Here is a 15,715-nt window from a genome sequence, read left to right on the forward strand (position 1 = left end):
AGAGGTGTTAGCTTATTATAGTCTTCAGTATGCAGAAAAATGGGAGTTAAGGGCTGGTGCATTTAATTGAAATGTAGACTATCATACTTCTATCATAATGTAAACATTTCACTTAGCCTGATGCTGCTGCTAGAATTACTACTTGGCTTTATACGGTTAAATTTGATTCTAAATGACGATCTTGGTTTCTCTGAAGCACCAAAGTCCAGGTGAGTCATGCACACAGCATGTTCTTGTTTGTTCACCTTTTGGATCGCTTGTCGAAACCTCTCAAACCCCTTTGTGAACCCAGCAGTCAAATAGTGTCATCGATTCAATCACACATGCGTCACATGTGACAAATTTTCCGACAGTACTAATAAAAAAATATGCATTTCCTAAAATATTTTGGTTTCCATGAGTAAAAGTGTAAGAATTGAGATTAGTTCTAACTAGACAATACTACTTACGATACCCTTTTTATATATATAAAAAAAAATCATGGAAACAAGTTAAAATGTTTTTACATAAGACATTAAATCCAAAAAAAAAATATGTATGTGTCTGTCCTTTTACTGATGTTTAGCTACACTTCAATTCACTTTTAACGTTTAAACTCGTTCAGGCTCTCTGATTGGCTAGAGCCTCCTGCTACGTCACTGCTGTCTTTACCTGACAAGCGGAGCGGCTCATCATCAGAGCAAAGCCGGGTTTGCTGCTGCTGCCGCTGGGGTGGAAATACCGACGTCTCCCCTGAGAACCTTAAGTTCACCATGAGCGGCGGCAGAACGACCCCCCTCCTCTTCATCAGGGCGCTGCTGAAGGTGCCTGAAGCCCACTTCTCCAAAGCTGCGCGAGGAAACACTAGAAGAGCAAATGTCAGGTGAGTGAAGATTGGACGTCGTTAGATAAGCGAAGTAGTTAGACAAGCGAAATAGTTTCGTTTTCATTTTTTATTTTTATTTATCATTTTTCGCATGAATTCAAAATGTGCCTGTTGGTGTAATTTAGATGTTAGACTTCATATTCTTACAATTCCCGGAGCTAGTTTGTCATTAACTTCTGAATGGGTTTAAAGTGTTGGAAGTGTGTGAGTGAAACATCACTTGACAGTCAAACCTGCTGTCACATTTCTCCCTCTTGTGGTAGTTTTGCCACGTTCATTTTACCAAGCTGCAAGTAGTTTTCCTCAATGAAAAATAATTGGGGGATTATAAATATGGACATTTGAATCCAGTCTGTCTTTTAAAAAAAATAATAATAATGTTAATGCAGCTTTGCTTTCACTTGAATTGGTGCTCATACAGTCATATTGTGAACTTTCAACATAAAAAGCAAATGAATCTGTCAGCTGGCTATCCCTCACTGTCTTTTAACATGTAATGTTTCTTTTAATATATATCCCATAAAAACTAATTTATGTCTCCCCCCTTCAGACACTTGTGGGGCCCCTGTGGGGCCATGGCAGCGAGAAGGGCCAGCCTGCCTCTCTGCCCCGCCGTCCCCATCAGCACACCCAGCCGCAGCTTCATCAAACTGGCTGCTCCCATCAGCAAACGAAGGATGGAGTACACCGAGTGCAGGACATTAGGGTGAGAGCCCCGAAATGATGTGCAGCGTGTTAAAGACCCCTGAAATAAGAGAAGGATAGCCCCAAGCACCAGATCTTAACGTTATACAAGGACAGGTTAGGAAACAATTAATTGATTAGTCAATAACTAGAAAATTGAAATGCAAATATTTTGACAATGAAATAACGGTCTCTCAAATGTGAGGATTTGCTGCTCTGCTCTTTCTTATATGATCATATACTAAATTGATTTTGGTGATAGACAAACAAAGCAATATGGAGATGTCACCTTGGGATCTGAAAAATTGTGATCAGCATTTTCCTCTATTTTCTGACAATTTATCAACAAAAGGATTAATTGAGAAAATAATCTACAGATTCATTAAATTCATAATGAAAGTAATTGTTGGTTGCACCCCTAGTTAGGAATATTATATGGTATTTCACTAAAAAAGTACTGGAAATAGAACCTAAAAACTAAGCACAAAATAGAAATGTAATTATATACGTGAAACAATGTTAAAATGGTGACGTGGTCTCACTGGATGTGCCTCTGCCTTGATGTGACTGTGTGTTCAGGTATTCTCCAGAGCAGATGTACAATGTGGTGGCCAATGTGGACCAGTACCGGCACTTTGTTCCCTGGTGCAAGAAGTCTCGGGTCATGAGACCCGAGCAAAACGGTGAAGTCCGGGCTGATATTGAAATTGGTTTCCCCCCATTGTGGAGCGCTACACCTCTGAGGTCACCGTCATCCCAAACCACCAAGTCAGGGTAAGTGCTAGACCTGGTAACTCCAGAAAAATACAATTACAAATATTCTTTTCTCAAACAATATACTATGACCCAGCGTATTGCATTTTGACTGTCAATAATAATTAAAGTGTAATTTCTTTTGGAACAGGCCGTGTGTACGGATGGATCCCTCTTCAGCCATCTAGAAACAATATGGAGGTTTGCCCCTGCAGCCAAAGACCTACCAGCCTCCTGTAAAGTGGATTTCTATGTAAGTGTATAAGATGAAGTCAGCATTGATGAGGAAATCCGTTTTTTGCAGGACCCACAGTAATTTGAATTAGAAGTGGAATTCTGATATGAAAATAGAATAATGTAAACAATGAAAGGAGTCAAATGGCAGTGACATTATTATTATTATTATTATAAACAACCCAAAGATCACAATAAAGGAACATGCCAAAAGGACTTAAGGGATCAGATTGTATGCTTAAAATGAGACTAATTCCTTGTCATTCCTCCTGTACTATTGTGAATGGATTACTGACTCAAAGGAAGTGTTGGGTAAAATCTTATTATTCTCTAAATTTAGTCTTGAGTAGCATGCCGGTGTCCAAGGAGGCCTGAAATAGCTGTCAGGGCCGGGCACAGTGTTAATGAGCTGCTAGGAGGCGGTTAGACCTTAATGTTGGCTCAGATTACCTCAGGGTCAGCCAGGAAGTGGTTGGATGTCAGAAGAGCACTTGTTAGGATAAGACTGATCGTCAACAGACATTTAAAGGAAGTAAAAGTCTTGACAGTCAAAAGCGACTTTGTAATCAGCCAAAGACGTCTTTGGTTGCGATTATAAAATAAACTTACTAACATTGTCTCCCCCCTATGTGTCCTCTGTAGGTTTCGTTTGAGTTTAAGTCTCTTCTGCACTCTCAGCTGGCCAGCGTCTTCTTTGACGAGGTGGTTAAACAAATGGTCAATGCCTTCGAGTCGAGAGCTGCAATGCTTTACAGGAACCAGCAGGAGGCGCGGTTGAGGAGGCGGTCGACATGAGGCCTCCACGTTCCACTAGACCTTTAATCAAACTCTGCTCTACTTGATATCAACACTTGTCTTAAACAGGAAGCTGGTTCTTCTTTTTGCACACGCTCTTATCTTACACTTGAGTCGACATGCACATTGAACATACTTACTATTTATTTATAATCCATAAACTGATTTATTTATAATCCATAAACTGATTTATTTACGTTCTTGTACATCTTCTGTTCTTATGCATGGTTTAAAATGGTCATGTTTCTTGGTAAGATTGTTGTATAATGCTCAGACAATTGACTCCTGCTCAACGCTGAAACAAATCTAAAAAGGTTGAGCGCAATTTTTTGTTAAGCACTTTTTTCTCGGTGGAATTAAAAAGCTTTTATTTTGGTAAATCTATGTCCAAGGGTCATTTTTTGCATCTGTAATTTAAATATGCTGCTTTTTTTTTTTTAACAATGGACCCCAGTGACTGGACGAGCAAAGATTTCCAGTGTAGTGGATCGTATCAACATCTGTTTACTCCTTGTTGCGTTTGGGCAAGAGTATCAAGGAAAATAAATGGTTCTAATCTGTGCCTGGTTTACTTTTTTCACCCATAACAAGCAAGAGAAAAAAAATCATGAATGGAATCCTGGTCATAATGCTTGAAAATGTAAAATTAAACTAAAACAGGAGTTAACTCCTGGTGGTGCAGAGACATACAGATGAGGTCACGTCACAGTGCATACACAGACAATAGAAGCTTGAACATTTCAAAGATACAATATGAGGCATATTTAAGATGGCAGACAACTTATATCATGATACAAAACTTATTTACACAGTTTGGCATACGGTGAATTTGAGGCAGAGCTACAGTAAGAAGACTGGGTTTTTTAATGGTTTTCTTGTATCAATCGTTAAGTCTTTGATTAATTAAAACAGCAAAAGAAGAATATTTTTAATGACTATTATATTTAATATAAGATAGCCTTAAAGACCTTCTTTCTTCTTTTCTGTTCAACTTTTAGTTTCCTGATAACCAGGCTGCAGTCTGTCTCAGGCTAACAAACTGAACATGCCCTGTTTGAACAGGTTCAATAAATACATTTCATCATTTAAATCTCTTTGGGTTTTATATACGCAATGTTTTATTACTTAATTTCCCAAAAAGCACATTGTAAACATGACCTCCCAGTAACATGCTCTTTATACACGAAACTTACAAATATTTTCTATCCCTCATTGGACTTTGGAGGTTGGATTTTCCCAACTCTATCAATATAGATTTTTTTTATCTTTAATGGGTGTTTTTCTTTTCTTGTTCTGCACAATGTCTCACCTCCACGAGTCAAACTCTGGGAGCAGTGGGAGAGAAGGTCGCAAACATGGCAGAGAAAATAACTCTCCTGGAGACTAAGTTGCTAAAAACTGAGGAAGAAGTCCTTGCGCTGCGGAGCCTGACCGCTAAAGGTAGTCTTAACAAAGAGAAACATTCTTCCCCTTTATCAGTTCTTACTTCTGATGTGTTTGTGGTTATTTGATGCTCTTCACGCAAAAGTGAGGTGGCCTTTTCGGCAGCTCTCAGGGACACTGGCTCTGGGGACATTGGACCTTTCAGCACTGGTACCGTACTTAAGTATAAGAAGGTCTTCTCCAACCATGGCAATAGCTACAATCCCGCAACAGGTATGTGTGTTTTAGAGAGAGAGAGACAAAGAGATAAAGAGAGAGAAAGACTAATGATCTCTTTATCCTGGCAGGCATTTTCACAGCACAGGTCAGTGGGACGTACTTCTTTCGATACTCAATGTTCAACAACCTTCAAGCTACTCCCAGCTCTGTTACGAGCCTCATGAAGAACGGGGAGCGGCTGACGTCGGTCTGGGACACCGCAGGGACTGACAGCCACGACATGGGCAGCAACGCTGTGGTCATCCCCCTGACGGTTGGAGACAACGTGTATGTGGAGCTCCAGGCGAACAGGACTGTCTTCGATGATTCCATGAACTACAACACCTTCAGTGGTTTTCTGCTCTTCGATACATGATCTTCTCTCACTTTATTCATGTTAACGTGTACCTTGTGAAGTGCCCTCTATTCAAATGGTTCACTCAAAAGCCAAACCAATGATGTGCTGTGAAGGGATTTGGCTGAGCAGAGAGTAAATCAGGAAACTTCATTGCAATTTGTTTGAGACATTGTATTAATAATAAATATCAAGCGTTGTCGGAACAATGCCTGTGTCTCAATTTAATCTCATGATGTTTAGATTTTATCAGTTGAACAAGCTTACTTACAATGTGGTTATTTGTTTTGAGGGTAAAAACGTGATAGAAAAAAATACCGTAGACCATCTTGTGATAGGAACACACCAGCCGGTACGCCTAATTGGACCTGGGGAGTAAATTGGGGGCCCCTTAACAACTCCCTAGCCTACTTCCTACAGCCATCTTCGAACCCGGCCTTTACTGTGATCTCTATTTCACACCTGTATAGTATATGACAGCATATTTGTTTCATATTGATAACAGGGCGGTTGAGGACTGCAATAAACATATTTGTCTGCGTGGGAAATTACATATTCATACATTATGAATAAAAAACAACAGAAAATGTTGCCAATTTCAGATCACTTTAAAAAGGTTAATTACCTTGAAAATCGTTATGCATCCTAAACAATCCTTGTAAATGAATAGCAAACAAAAACTTTTAATTTTCTCGAGAACATAATGAAGCAAGTTGTTTTTTAGACGCTTTTAGATGCTTTTACAATTAAATGAAATGGAAAAAAAGGCTTGAAATTGTACTGCTAGTTTAATTTCTTTAATTTCAGATTTACCCATCAATAGTTCAGAATCTCACCAAGATAAGACATTGTGCTCTGTCCATTTGTAGACAACATCATTTGTAGCTACAACCAGCAATGCAGACCTTCGGCTCATAATCATTGCCCCAAAGTAAGAGAAAAATGTGTAGACTTAGCTGAAACAACACCTTGTTTAAGGCAACCATCAGTTCCATGAAGGAAAATAAAACGTTATATAGGCTTGGAGTAACTCTGTAACAATATTCATCTGTTCATACATTTTGTACAATAATACATGTATTATATTTTTCCAGCCACAGTACAGGATGTTCAGTTTAGTTCCCATTTGTATTAAAACAAAAATGTACAATACAACGGTTTAAGGCATCCGAGAGCAACATGTTTATACATTTTATCTCTGCATACGAAGATCTGATGGATCTACGTTTGAACCCTGAGTTTGGCTGAGCAGAACGCCTCCCCGTGGTCATTGGTGGCTCTGCACGTGTAAACGTTGGCGTCCTCTGGGCCAACTTTGGCTAAGACCAGAGTACAGCGGCCATCGTCCTCGTACTCTATCTGCACTGTGGGTGACTCCACCACGGGTTCCTCACCGCACAGCCAAACAACCTCTGGGTCAGGGTATCCTGCCGAGATAGATGGAGGGGTGAGGGCAGGTTTAATAGGGGTGAGGGCAGGTTTAATAAAGCAGAACGTCTGAAATTCTTCTAAAGAAGATGGAAAAAGTGGAAAAGCATAATAGGGCCACTTTAAGTCAAGTCTCAAGTCACTGCTCTACAACAAAAGCTCACAATATATCACAAAGAGGAACTCAGGTGCTACTTGAGCTCTTAAATGAAGACGTGCGTACCTGTGAGGTGACACGAGAGACGGGCACTGGATCCCTGATTCACTGCCTGGTCCTCAAGGCTCTGGGTGAACTGGGGTGGCCCCTGCATCTTGAGCTCCAGAGACTGCAGGGCGTGCTTTGCCTCCGGGCTCAGGGGTGAGTCTGGGACAGGGAGGGGAGAGGAAGGAGGAAAGAGATGAAAGTGGGATGAAAAAAAACCTATACAGCAACGTTAAACTAGAAAACTAAAAAGGTCCAGATAAGAAGATGCTGAGTGTCTTACCTTCTCCGGGGCTGGTAGGAGATCCAGAGGCAGAACTGTCGTTTCTAGTCAGCAGAGCCATTCTCTTCAGGGCTAACAAGGCCTTACCTGCTTTCTGTGTGACAAAAAAAGTGTCAAGCACAAAACAACACATCAAACTCAAAGAGAAACATAAAAGTACTGTGCTGAGCTGTTACCTTCCACTTCTGCCTGGCTAGAAACCTCTTCATCTTATCCTTGGACAGACTCTTGGTGGTGGCATGATCTCCGGACTCTAATGCCATCCAAGGGTGGGCCAGCGCCTCCTCACAGGGAATCCTCCGCCTGGGGAACACACGGAGTGTTATAGTTGGTTATGAGTGGAATAGGTGTATGGAGCTAGCTGTGCCACAGCTGTGCGTTTTATGAAATCACCTGGTGTCTTTGTCAAGCAGGGAGCTGATGAAATGTTTGGCCTCGTCTGTAATCTCGTCAAAGCTCTCCTCGTCAAACTCCCACTGGGCAGCCGTGACCAGGGCGAGGGTCTCTATGTCGTTGTTGCCCTGGAATGGAGACTCACCGCTCAGTCTGAACCCAGAGAACGAGAGACGGCAGTATCATTATATTAGCTATCTCAACTGACAACCACTAGGTGGCGTTAAAAGTCTGAATCATTCAAACAACAGGCTGTTGATCAATCTAGACTATTACCACCAGCAGTGTTCTATCATTCTATTATTCTCTATCAAATGGACAGTTCAACCTGAAATTCCAGAAAATAATGACTCGTTGAGAGCTGTTTATTTTTGGGAACTATTTTCTTTTCAAGTTTTTCAAATGTATTTAGCGCCACAAGCCGAGTGCAATATACGCCAATTACATTTGAGAGAAAGCAGACTGTCTACAGCTGATATCTCCAAAACTAGGCAACTCATGCCAATATAATTCAGACTGATAAGAAGCTCAGATGGAAAATATGTTTTGCATGTTGGGGTGATTAGCCCCTTTAAGTCTCTCAAAGCGGTAATCAGGAGTTGTTTTTCCAGTTGAAATAGAAAAAATACACTGGATGTGCATGACACACACACAAAAAAATGTTTAAATGAATAGTTTGACATTTTGGGATATAGTTTAGTTTAGCTTAGCACAAAGACGGGAAACAGGGGGAAACAGCTAAATCCTCCTTAAATCAGCACCTTAAACCCGTTTCCCAACATGTCAAACTATTTCTTAAACGTAGAAAGAGCAAATGGAGCGATAGGGTGACTCACAATATGTAGCAGATGACACCTATGCTCCACATGTCAGTGGTCAAAAACACAGGCTCATAGTTGATCACTTCAGGGGCCACAAACTCTGGAGTCCCTTGCATCACCTTGAGAGGCGTGTTGCCATCTGTTAAACAGAAATCACCTAATTTACTAACAGAAAATTTACTAGAATTATGAGTCAATAAAGTTTTCATTTCACACACCAAGCCTGCAGGCTAATCCGAAGTCGATGATCTTTATGGAGGTGCCAGTGGTGTCAACGCACACAATGTTTTCAGGTTTGAGGTCCAGATGGACAATGTTCTGCTGATGCATGTAGGCGATCCCCTCCAGGATCTGATGCATGTAGCGCACACTGGCAGCCTCTGTGTGCTCAAAGCTGTCGTCAACGATACGCTCAAACAGTTCCCCGCCTGCGATACTGCAGACAGACAGACAGGGCAATGTGACCTCAAATGGTTTATCACATTTATTTACATGCAACCTAAATAATTAACACTTTCACCATGATACTCACAACTCCATGACCATGACCATTTCAGGCTTGTGATCATACGCCCCAACACACTGAACCAGTTTGGGGTGGTGGAGGTAGTTCATCAGCTCTATCTCTTTGCTAGCAGCCTCCCTCTCCTTGGCACGTCGCCCTTTGTAGAACTTCCCAGCATAATTGCGCCCTGTCACTTTGTGGGTGAGCTTGAACACCAGGCCGAACTTTCCCCTAATGAAGAGACAAGTTTCGTTTTTGTTTTTAATCTCTTACTTTAACAAAGGAATGTAAATATAAAACAATCTTTCATCTGAGACCTGTGTTTCTAATCCTTCACTTGTCGAAGCCGCAGATGCCATTATTAATTGAAGTTACTGGCATTCTCAACCCTGCATTGGTTTGCATCTGTTGTTTATTGAGCAGAGCTGTGTCTCTACTTGCACTTGGCAGACTGCGGCTCTAATATTCAACCCACGCTGATGACTTGACTTGTCAGCATTTCTGAAGAAACGGCTTCTTGAAGCTACTTGGAACGAAATGGTTGCTCCTGACAGATACTCACATTCCCAGTCTCTCCTGCAAACTGTAGTGATCTGTCACTTTTTCTGAAGTGTTAATAGTGACACAGGAATACTCTTGTGGGGCCTCTTCTTCTTTGGGTTTGTCTACACCTACACAAAAAGCACAACAGCTGTAACATAAGGCTCATTATATTTATCTCTAATTTTGTGGTATCAATTACCCATGTTGCCTCACCTTTCTCCTCCATCCTAACCACTGCTGACACCGGTCCTGGCTCACTTGCTCCTACTGTGTTGTAGGCCCTCACTCTGAAGCAGTACTCCTGATGAGGCTGCAGCCCGGAGCACACTCTGTATGATGTGCTCTTACACTGGGTAGTGAGCTCGCTCCAATCCCCAGACCCAACACCTCTTTGGTTCTTTACCTCAACCACGTAACCAAGGATGGCGCTGCCGCCGTCGTAGCAGGGGCCCGACCAGGAAAGCACAAGGCTGGTGGCAGATACCAGGGAGACCACGGGACAGGAGGCAGGAGGCTCAGGTTTCTCTGAGTGGGAATGATAATGATGATGATGGATGAAGAACTCAAGAAACTGCAAACTTACTTCATGGTCTGGATGGTGCAGAGTGTGTGCTGTTGCCTTACCTATGACAGAGAGGGTGACTGTGTGTTCTGCTGAGCTCCTGCGGTCCTTCACTACAACGGCGTAACGGCCTGTGTGCTGCGGTTTAGCCTCCGCTATGACCAGTGTGCTGCTCTTATCAGTGCTTTCTGCCCACAGCTCTGGACCATCCACTATCTGCAGAGAAAGAAAGAGAGAGAGAGAGAGAGAGAGAGAGAGAGAGAGAGAGAGAGAGAGAGAGAGAGAGAGAGAGAGGTTAATACTGAGCGCAATAAAAATGATATTGCAGAAAGTGTATACTTTGTAAATTAGGATTCAAATTACACCTGTTCTTTGTTTCTGATCCAACACGACACTACAGGAGGACTGCCGGTGAAATAACACGTCACTCTTGCAGTTTGTCCCGCCTTAACCTCAACTTGCTGTGGAGGGTTTTCGAAATGTAATGCTGGACCTGCAAATTAAAAAAAACATACATTTTTTAGAGTTTTTGACTCCACACTGTAAGGAAACTATCCAGTGTGTGAGTGTGAGATAAAGACAGAATTAGTGCTGTGGCTTTACATAATCTCGTGGTTATTGCTGTACTCTAACACCGGAAGTGTGTCACTTCCCCGAGACCCTTATTATTGTAGCGTACAGCAGACCAAGTGTTTCAACTGGAAACACAGGCAAAACATGGGTGACCTACTCCACACAAAGTACATCCAGTCCTCGTTGATCTAGTTCACCTGTTGCATTCCAGTTCAAAATGTTTCACACTCTATCTATTTACTAAGACAAATGTCCTTAAAGGAAGCAAAAACACATTCACAAGTCCGTACTGTATTCTTGTAATATAACATTACCATACATTTAGATTAGAATAGAAAGGGCCACATGAGAGCTGGAGCCAATATATCAACCCCTAAGCTATCAGTATTCAAATACTGTGGCATCAGGATGGAGAATTTGACTGGAGACAATCTGATAAAGTTATCTTTAAATGGCTTTACAGTTTACCTTCCAAACTAAATTATTGCCTCTCCAGCTTTAGACATCACTTATATCTATTTCATAAAACCATAAAAAGCAGTATTACATATCCTGTGCACTAATAGCAGACATTCAGACCTTATTATACAAGCTGTTCATGCTTTTAATATTGCAGCCTACACCCTAAGGTAAAACTTCCCAGTATAATGGAGCACAATAGCTTAAAGCCAGACAAACATTATATCAAGAACAAAAGTCAAAACAAAAAGGTGTAGTTCCTCTGGGGCAAACCACAACTGCACCAGAAGCAACTCACACACACACACACACACACACACACACACACACACACACACACACACACACACACACACACACACACACACACACACACACACACACACACACACACACACACACACACACACACACACACACACACACAAAAAGAGCCTCCTAATGAATAAACAACATTAACATGAACAAGCAGAAGTCAGACAATATAGCAGTGAATGATGAGTAACAGGAAAAGGGTGGATGATGGAAAGACAGGTGCATTGCTTTGTCATCTAGCAGACGTAGTGAGAGAGGAGAAATAGTTTTTCTCACCTGTCCCTGAGTTGGCTCTCTTCTTTGGGATGACTTCTGCGGAGACAGGTGAAGCGCAGGTAGGTTTTAGTGGGTATGTAGGCGTGGCTCTGCTTTTCTGTTCTATGGCTATCAGTCTACAGACACAGCAAGTTTTTACTGTACTGTGCACTGTCCACTTCCCTACATGGTGTTCACTTGGGGCTGATAACCTTAAGTGGGTGTATCACTGTTGTGGAAGGGCTGCATTATCCCTGACTGGTTCACATATTGCCTGACAACCAATCAAAAAAGGAAGGGAAATGATGTGTTTCCTATTTATGTATAAATACAACATGGATGTCCCGAAGAAGATAAAACAATGGTTTTAACTATGATAGTTCCTAGTGCATCATCATGTGTTTAGGGAAGGAAGGAAGCTTCACTGTATTGTGTTGTTAAATCAGCTCCTGAAATATTAAAAATGATCGAATCCTTTGTATCTATAAGTGACATGAGTGTTTATCTGATTACCTCTTGGACTTGAGACTGGGCTGAGCTTATGAGAGTCTGTAGGGGAAGTGCAAACAAATCCTCTGAACTTCTGCAGCTCTTCTTTGGGAGACTGGGGTGACCTTCCATTCCTCACAACGCTCTCAGAAGCAGAAGTCAGGACATTTGAGACACGATTCTGCACACCGCAGATAGTTTCAAAGTCTGGATCGGTCGTCAGTAAGAGGAAGGGGAGAAGAGACACATCAGAAATGAAACTCCTACTTGAATGCTGAACCCCGCATTACAACTTGCAAGAGGCAGAGTTTAGAATCAGCAGCAGACTTTGTTGTAATCAAACTTTTTGAGGGGAGTGTCTCCCTCACCTCTGACGAACACAGCAGCGCAGCAGGACGTCTTCCCTGTGCTGTTCTCTGCCAGACAGGTGTAGGCGCCAGCATCTTCTGGCAAGCATTCACTCACCACGAAACTCGTCTCCTTGCCATTGAAGGAAGGTTTCCCAAAACGGGCCGCTTCACCTGCCCATAGGAGCAAACAAACAGACTAGAAACTCTCTCTTCCTCTGGTGCAAGAAAGTGCCACTAAGAGGAGGCCAGGGAGACAGGAAGTGCTTACAAATATAGCTGATACTTCTCAAACCCTGATGAGAATCTGTCAGTACAAATGCATTAGTCAACCCCACACTTAAAAAATTACCATATAGACAGGCTGAGTTAAGCAGAAATGTGGAGACAATTAGAAAAAAGATGGACAGGAAATTTGCTATTGGATGTATAAGTGTCATGACATAGAAACATACAGTAGGAATATAAGAGTCATTGGGTTGGAGCATGCACAAACAGAGACAGTCATCTAAATTTTAATTGGTTGGAAAGGTTAAATGGTTAGATAAGGACCTGTTTTAAAACCAAATGTGAGTTCTTGCTGCCCTTGTTCATCTAATGTATTCTGTATCAGTGTTAATTGTCCCAGCTCACCATTGTGCAACCACGACACTTTGATGGGCTGACTTCCGGTGAGAACCCCCCGCAGTTTGATGTCATTTCCTTCGTCCACGCAGCAGTCCTGCAGTGGCTCTATGAAGAAGGGGGGATCCAGACATTTACGGGCGGATGTGTTAACACACCCTGGATGTGGAGGAGAGGGGAAAGGGGTGAGAAGTCAGACGCACAAAATAAGAAAAATAAGGGTAACACATTTATATCAAGGGTTTACAGACCTGTCATAACTGCATCTAACTGCATTTTTACCACAGTTCTCATTTTAGCTTCCCTCCACTGTTTCTTTCAGTTATCTGCATTTATTTATAATGCAAAGTTTGAACACAAACTCATGTTTTTTACATTAATTCACGCTCTTAACTTCAAGACACTGATGTCTTTGGCCTCGACTTAAATGAGAAGTAACACCCGCTAGACGTGTTACATGAAATGGTACACGAGTATGTTCCATATTTTCATCTACCCTAACAGTTCACACCCCTTCATCTTTTCTTGTTTTTGTTCGTCCTTTTCTATTAAACTTAACAAGAATTAATTCAATAATTCTTTATTACCCAGAAAAACCACATCGATGACATCAAGCCTCCCTAAAATAAAACACATAGCTCATTGTCACATGACCGTGTTTGTTTTCTTTGTTTCTCTCTTATTTTTTTATGCAGTATTGATATTGGAGCTGGATCCCTGCTTGAAGCCCGGGGGTGAACATTCCCAGGAACTGCAATCCCTCCTTATCCAGTAAAGCTTGAATAAATCATAAACACATTATCAGCAATGCAGGCTGACATCGAGTGTTATCCTTGGTACTATTTATTGTAAGGTGTAGTCCAGTGCCTTAACTCAACATTATGTAAAAGTGGACCAAACCTGACTGTGTGTAGTTACGCCATTTACAGATTTTTTTTTACCATCAACCTTTAGCCTGTATTTACAATCCTCAAGTATTCACTGGGCAGCCAGATGTTTACTACTCTGAGCTGCACACACTGAGACGTGGATTTTCAAACCCATCTCACGTCATCAGTCTTTGATCTTTTTCATTTTTTTAACGCAGACCTCAAAGCTTTTATTAGCAAGTCAGTAAAAAACTCAGCTGAACTAAAAGCGTACAGGTTGAACATTTCAAAACACTATAGCACCATGGCCAAGACGACCGTTTTTATCTGTTCCCGATGTTATGACATGTAAAAACATCTGTACAAGATGTTCACCTGTAAGACAGATGTGTGTTATAATGTCTGCCGGGTCACAATTAACACTGAAACAATTTATATTGAGCAGACATAACATGACATGCAGCTATCTAACAGATTTAAACTGACTGTTTAACCCTTTTCAAATTAACCCTTTCAGTTTCACAGCAAAAGCCATCAAAAAGTGTTATATTAGTACAAACTGAAAAGGATTAGAAATAAAGGCGGTATGCTCTTAAGCTTTTAGATCAAGAATGATGATGTTCAGTGTTATATGATGTGAAAATAAAAGGTCCCATATACAATAAACAATCATATTCAATAGTATCTTTAAAAGCAGCAAACTAAGAGTGTGTGATCTCAGTTTCTCTGTAAATAAAAAAGGGAACTTTCTTCAAACCAATAATTAAAGCCAAGTTTTTTTTATTCTATGCAGTGAAGTGAAATGTTATCAGGAAGCATCACCATGTTCAGGCTTGTCTACTCAAGCATTGACATTAAGGACATGATAAATGCTTCCAGCTAAGCTCCTTACAAAGATGAACACACTTCCTTAGATCTCACACAGACCTTACCTTACCTGTGTCAGTACATTTGTCTCTGGTGTCAACGGTCCCCGGCCCATTCCCCAGTGCATCCGGTGCTAGGGGCGGCTTGATGTGCATCCTGAAGGTTGACACATAACGCTGTTTGCTGCCATCGCCGTTCATTTCTGTGCAAGAACACAGAAATGGCCTCTAATCGGAACAACAAATAATTCACGCAGTCATTTCCCAAGCTGGTTATCACACTTCCTTCCTTTTGTCACAGCTGTCTGTCTTTGTCTCTGTAAAAAAACAAAAAAAACAGCAGTCCCCACTGAGCCAGTGCAGCTCTGGCTTCACTCCTCACACTTCTCTGCACATGTTCACACACTATTTTTCTCACCCTCCCCTGATCTACTCTAACTCCACCCACACCACAATTCTTTCTCTTTTAGTTTGGCCTTCTCAGGCAGGGCAGCCATGTCCTTATCTCTACAAAAGTACCTCTGATGCCAGATCCACACACACACACACACACACACACACACACACACACACACACTGCTCAGACCCCTGTCTTTATTGCAGAGGCTAATAGACACACACTCCACATAAACAAGGAAGAGGACTTATCTACCCACCCCAGCCAAAGGTCGTATTGTGTGGTGTTTGTCGAATGCTCTGCCGTTTATCGATTTCCCTGTTTGCCCTCTCACTTATCAATGCTCCAATTGAACTTTGTGATGCCAGTGATGCGGGGCGTTGCAAAGGATTCATTTCACGCCCTTGGATTGAAAAAGCACTGATTGTGTTCGCTCGTAAATTCTGAGGGCCGGCCC

At 41.7% G+C, this 15,715-nt stretch overlaps 3 protein-coding genes across 3 annotated transcripts; 2 read left to right on the forward strand and 1 right to left on the reverse strand.

The window, feature by feature from the left end:
* The first annotated feature begins 664 nt into the window (after positions 1 to 664).
* si:ch73-141c7.1 (coenzyme Q-binding protein COQ10 homolog, mitochondrial) lies at positions 665 to 3,885 on the forward strand. The gene is given in 6 exon segments (XM_054607608.1): positions 665 to 862; positions 1,416 to 1,571; positions 2,129 to 2,268; positions 2,271 to 2,323; positions 2,454 to 2,555; positions 3,179 to 3,885. Coding segments are annotated over 6 exon segments (714 nt in total). The 5' UTR covers positions 665 to 752; the 3' UTR covers positions 3,332 to 3,885.
* A 700-nt stretch (positions 3,886 to 4,585) lies between these two features.
* Positions 4,586 to 5,535, forward strand: LOC129098950 (complement C1q-like protein 2). Its single transcript, XM_054608092.1, has 3 exons — positions 4,586 to 4,771; positions 4,853 to 4,987; positions 5,062 to 5,535. The coding sequence occupies exons 1-3, from the start codon at positions 4,687 to 4,689 to the stop codon at positions 5,346 to 5,348; spliced, it is 507 nt and encodes a 168-aa protein (XP_054464067.1). The 5' UTR covers positions 4,586 to 4,686; the 3' UTR covers positions 5,349 to 5,535.
* Positions 5,536 to 5,622: 87 nt separating this feature from the next.
* On the reverse strand, positions 5,623 to 15,344 carry mylk5 (myosin, light chain kinase 5). The gene is made up of 17 exons (XM_054608091.1): positions 14,933 to 15,344; positions 13,136 to 13,285; positions 12,524 to 12,676; positions 12,180 to 12,362; positions 11,688 to 11,723; positions 10,430 to 10,557; positions 10,127 to 10,280; positions 9,716 to 10,027; positions 9,522 to 9,630; positions 8,987 to 9,190; positions 8,673 to 8,890; positions 8,470 to 8,593; positions 7,634 to 7,786; positions 7,417 to 7,543; positions 7,241 to 7,334; positions 6,979 to 7,119; positions 5,623 to 6,754 (listed from the first exon to the last, which is right to left on the reverse strand). The coding sequence occupies exons 1-17, from the start codon at positions 15,060 to 15,062 to the stop codon at positions 6,549 to 6,551; spliced, it is 2,622 nt and encodes an 873-aa protein (XP_054464066.1). The 5' UTR covers positions 15,063 to 15,344; the 3' UTR covers positions 5,623 to 6,548.
* Positions 15,345 to 15,715: the final 371 nt, after the last annotated feature.

Source organism: Anoplopoma fimbria, chromosome 11 (genome assembly GCF_027596085.1).
Source record: "Anoplopoma fimbria isolate UVic2021 breed Golden Eagle Sablefish chromosome 11, Afim_UVic_2022, whole genome shotgun sequence".
In the NCBI taxonomy this organism is placed as follows: domain Eukaryota; kingdom Metazoa; phylum Chordata; class Actinopteri; order Perciformes; family Anoplopomatidae; genus Anoplopoma; species Anoplopoma fimbria.

Excerpts from the sequence above, each read along its gene's own strand:
- LOC129098950 (XM_054608092.1), top strand. The coding sequence starts at position 4,687 with ATGGCAGAGAAAATAACTCTCCTGGAGACTAAGTTGCTAAAAACTGAG. Across the intron at positions 4,772-4,852 it reads GCGGAGCCTGACCGCTAAAG|GCAAAAGTGAGGTGGCCTTT; the intron begins GTAGTCTTAACA and ends GATGCTCTTCAC. Across the intron at positions 4,988-5,061 it reads TAGCTACAATCCCGCAACAG|GCATTTTCACAGCACAGGTC; the intron begins GTATGTGTGTTT and ends TTATCCTGGCAG.
- mylk5 (XM_054608091.1), bottom strand. The coding sequence starts at position 15,062 with ATGAACGGCGATGGCAGCAAACAGCGTTATGTGTCAACCTTCAGGATG. Across the intron at positions 7,120-7,240 it reads TCCTACCAGCCCCGGAGAAG|ACTCACCCCTGAGCCCGGAG; the intron begins GTAAGACACTCA and ends TCCCTGTCCCAG. Across the intron at positions 6,755-6,978 it reads TCTCTCGTGTCACCTCACAG|GATACCCTGACCCAGAGGTT; the intron begins GTACGCACGTCT and ends CTATCTCGGCAG.